We start from the raw sequence: 4,544 nt of genomic DNA on the forward strand, positions 1-4,544 counted from the left end.
ATGATTCTCTCTCTCATCATTGATGTTTCTATCTCTCTCTCCCTCTCCCTTCCTCTCTAAAATCAATAAAAATATATTATAAAAAATATGTATTTTTTAAAAATTTAAACATAGAAATATAGCTGTATTGAGGCCTGCGCAGGTCCCAACCTGTTGGTGGTTTGGGGTTGCTATCTGCCTCATAAAGCGAAGTAGAGGGTTTGTCATCTGGGAAGACAAAGCGGTCTTCTCCTTGGATAAAACCTCCTACATAGTTGGCTTTGAGACCTTCCAGAAACGGAAGGGCAGAGACCGAGGCCTCATGAGTCTGGGTTTTCAGTTGAGGTAGAAAGAGAAGACAGTGGTTATAAGAGAAAGTCCAGAGTGATGTGTAGTTACCTTAAGAACGTGTCACTGCCAGAACCGGTTTGGCCCAGTGGATAGAGCGTCGGCCTGCGGACTCAAGGGTCCCGGGTTCGATTCCGGTCAGGGGCATGTACCTTGGTTGCGGGCACATCCCCAGTGGGGGACGTGCAGGAGGCAGCTGATCAGTGTTTCTCACTCGTTGATGTTTCTGGCTCTCTATCCCTCTCCCTTCCTCTCTGTAAAAAATCAATAAAATATATTTAAAAAAAAAAAAAAAGAATGTGTCACTGTTAACATGACAGTCATAGATGTGGATTCCTCAACAATACAATAATAATAACAGTTTCCAAAGGTTACTTTCTTCTTTCCCTCTCTTTTTAAATGTGGCTTCAAAGAATTCTTAAGACGTGAACAATAGAAAGACATGTGAGCAGATCACAAAATGCATAGGTGTAAATTATTTTATTTTATTTTTTCTCATAATATTTAAAACTTCCTCGTATCTTTAAAATCTTAAGAGACCTGGGATTAACCCTAGGGATTTCTTCCTGATACTCTGGCCGCACCTCCCAACCCAATTCGGAAAACACCTGCTGGCACACGATGGCTTAGAATGGGCTGTAAGGGCCCATAGAGTGACTGCTCTGGGCGAGGCACAGAAGTCTTACGGGGATGGTAGAGGAGCTGTGTCCAAGGAGCCTGGTTTGGAGTTGACAAAAACGTTCAGGGCCTCTTTTTCAGTTCTGCTTTCACACGATCTCTGGACCCCTAGACAGATGGTTCTCAGCCTTGTCAGATCCAACACTCTCCTTTTCTATGTCAGTCTGTAACTCCCTCCTTCCCTATCCTGAAATGAATTCCATAGGTAATGTAAGTTACCTTTTAGCACATCTTAACTGTAACATAAAAGGGGAGAAATAAAAGGAAAGTATTTTGTTAAAACGATTTTTAAAATACAACCGAATGAACAAATCTGTGTGATGTTTTTATATGACTCTGTTGAATGGAAAAGAGGCAACACTTTGTCAGATAATAACAAAACCAGTTAAAAAGCAGCAGCAGCCACAGTGTCGTTGCACATAAATATAGATCTATAAATATAATATAAATACGGATTTCTATAGCCAGGTCCTGGGGGCAGTATGTATACTCCACAACCTACCTTTAAAAAAGAACAAAAAGCCAAAAGATATGTATGATGCTGATAATTTAAAATGCAGAGCCAAAGCTACTGAGCAGCAGTTGACACAGTTGCTGGTTTGTGTGTGAAGGACACTTTCCCTCCTCTTAACCCTCTTGTTGCTTAGAATGAGGAGACTCCATAATTTAAAACACAGCGAGAGGAGGAAATCTTCCTGAGTCAACATGACCCATTCCCCTCCTTTCTAAAGCTACTTTTGGCATCAGAAGTTGACTGGGGAGGGAGAATCAGAAAGTCCTGGTCAAAGCCCCTAGAACCACAGTGCTCAGAGTCGTTTTATTTGTCGCTGCAACCAATATACTAGTAAACTAGTGAAAGACCAGCAGTGAAGGTTAGTGTCTTAGTGAATGCATAGAGGCCAACACTGCTCTAAGTGAGACATGATAAAAAAAAGTGTGTCACTACTCTAAATCAAAAGGAAACAAAATTAAAAGTACCCTTTTTACTATAAACAACAACTAAGTACTCTACATATTCTTGGGATAATTAAAAATACATATCTGACGAGGCATTAGGATTTAGGATATCCTTTCTAACTATGCTTTATGTCCCAGGGCTATTTAAAAGGATTCCTGAATTTAACTGAAATTTTACTATGTAGTCCTTACTTACAGAAGAAGGCCAACCAAGCAATGGTAGATACAGAAAAACACTCTTTTACACATGGCAGCATTTTTCCTGGGGAAGCTGAACAGCTGGATGAAAGATTGGGAGAACAGGATAGTCAACTTTTAAAAAATATCACCCCAGCCTTGACCAGTGAGACTCAGTGGTTAAAGCTTTGGCCCTGGCACTGAAGGGTCACGGGTTTGATTCCCAGTCAAGGGCATGTACCTGGATTGCAGATTCCATCCCCAGCCCCAGTTGGGATGTGTGCTGAAGGCAGTCAATCAATGTGTCTCTCTCACATCAATATTTCTCGCTCTCTCTTTCTCTCATTGATGAGAATCATCAATTGGTGGCCTCCTGCACTCCGCCTACTGGGGATCTAGCCCACAACCCAGGCGTGTGCCCTGACTGGAAATCAAACCGGTGACCTCTTGGTGCAAGGGATGACACTCAACAAACAGCCATCCTGGCTGGGCCAATTTGTACTTTTTAATCCCTTCACCTTTTTTAGTCATTATCCCACCCCCTCCTAACTGGCAACCGTCAAAATGTTCTCTGTATCTATAAGTCTGTTTCTGATCTACTTGTTCATTTATTTTGTTTTTTAGATTTAATTGATAGATGCATATTTATTACCTTTTATTCATATTTTTTATCCTTTTTTTTTCTTCTTCTTAAAAAATAGTGTTTAACATATCATATAATACTGGTTTGGTAATAATGAACTCCTTTAGTTTTTTCTTATCTGGGAAGCTCTTTTTCTGTCCTTCAATTCAAAAAGCTAACATTGCTGAGGAGAGTAATCTTGGTTGTAGGTCCTTGCTTTTCCTCACTTTGAATATTGCCAATCTCTTTTGGCCTGCAAAGTTTCTGTGCAGAGATCAGCTGACAGTCTTATGGGAGCTCCCTTTTAGGTAACTAACTGTTTTTCTCTTGCTGCTTTTAAGATTCTCTCTTTGTCTTTAACCTTTTGCATTTTAATTATGATGTGTCTTGGTGTGGGCCTCTTTGAGTTCATCTAGTTTGGGATTCTCAGGGGCTCCTTTTATTAGGTAGACTTGCTACATCTCCCAGGCTTGATAGAGTGGTCTAATGTAGCCTAATGTGTCCAGTGGCACAGCCTCCATGATCACCCCTAAACACCCAGCCTTTAAAACCCCTGGAAAGGAAGGTCCTGACGTGCTCTCACCTGTAACACTCTCTGCTCTGTTTATTTATTGTTGTTGTGGTTTTGGGTTTTTTTTTTTAGAATAACTGCGCAAAGACTTGCCCACTTGAACAAGTGCTTGATGAACTTCAAGCTCGGGAATTTCAGCTATCAGAAAAACCCTCTGAAATTGGGAGAGCTCCAAGGGAATCACTTCACTGTTGTTCTCAGGTAAAGAACTGGGTCATAAAGGGTCTTGCCTGGTCACATCTGTACTCGGTGTGACCTCATAAGGAAAAAACAAAGCAGTTATTAATCTAGGTGAGCTGATACTAGCAGGCATGGCAGCAAGGGAAGGCAGAGTGGCCTCATAGGGTTGGGGGAGCAAATACGACTGGAGTATTTGTACTGGCACCCCTCTAAAAACTCAGTACCACCTTTGGAAAGACGCCATCTCCTTAAATACTGTGTTAAAAGACAAAGAATGCATTGTTCCACTTACGTGTGAGGCCTACAATAGGCAAATCCTAGACCCAGAAAGTAGAAGAGATGTTTCCTGGGCCGGGGGTGGAGGGGAGGGTGAACAGTTAGTGTTTAATGGGTGTAGAGTTTCGGTTTGGGAAGATGAAAAAGTTCCAAAAGTGGATACCATTGGAGGTTACACAAGATTGTGCATGTCCTTAATGCCACTATATTGCAAGCTTGAAAATGGCTAAAATGGTCAGTTTAATGTTACATCTCTTTTATCACAATTTTAAAAAAAGAAATATCAAAGTTGTCAGGAAGCAGAGAGAAAGCTGCAAGGAACATGGGGAAAGCATGGAAACCAACCCGTGTCATTTATGATGTGCATTCCTGAATGTGTTTGACTAAATTTTTTCCTCTGGATAATTTGGGCCCCTACAGAAATATAACAGGAACTGATGACCAAGTGGAACAAGCCATGAACTCTCTCAAGGAGATTGGTTTTATTAACTACTACGGAATGCAAAGATTTGGAACTACAGCCGTCCCCACATATCAAGTTGGAAGGTTTGTATTCAAGTTCTTTACTCTCATCTAAAAGAGCTCTCATAAAAAAAGAAGCAGGTGGTGGGGTTTTTAAAAAATACTTTATTGGCCGAAACCGGTTTGGCTCAGTGGATAGAGCGTCAGCCTGCGGACTGAAGGGTCCCAGGTTCGATTCCGGTCAAGGGCATGTACCTGGGTTGCGGGCACATCCCCAATAGGAGATGTGCAGGA

The 4,544-nt window shown here is 41.4% G+C and overlaps 1 protein-coding gene across 3 annotated transcripts in view; it reads left to right on the top strand.

Annotated features, from left to right (window-relative positions):
• PUS7 (pseudouridylate synthase 7 (putative)) overlaps positions 1-4,544 on the top strand; it is a 53,191-nt gene that overhangs the window by 33,023 nt on the left and 15,624 nt on the right. For all 3 annotated transcript variants that reach the window (XM_014536950.1, XM_005862885.2, XM_014536949.1), the window contains 2 exons: positions 3,405-3,533; positions 4,209-4,334. In XM_014536950.1, coding sequence (XP_014392436.1) covers positions 3,405-3,533; positions 4,209-4,334 — 255 coding nt within the window. The remainder of the gene's footprint in view (positions 1-3,404; positions 3,534-4,208; positions 4,335-4,544) is intronic.

Source organism: Myotis brandtii, unplaced genomic scaffold (assembly GCF_000412655.1).
Source record: "Myotis brandtii unplaced genomic scaffold, ASM41265v1 scaffold17, whole genome shotgun sequence".
Taxonomy (NCBI): Eukaryota; Metazoa; Chordata; class Mammalia; order Chiroptera; family Vespertilionidae; genus Myotis; species Myotis brandtii.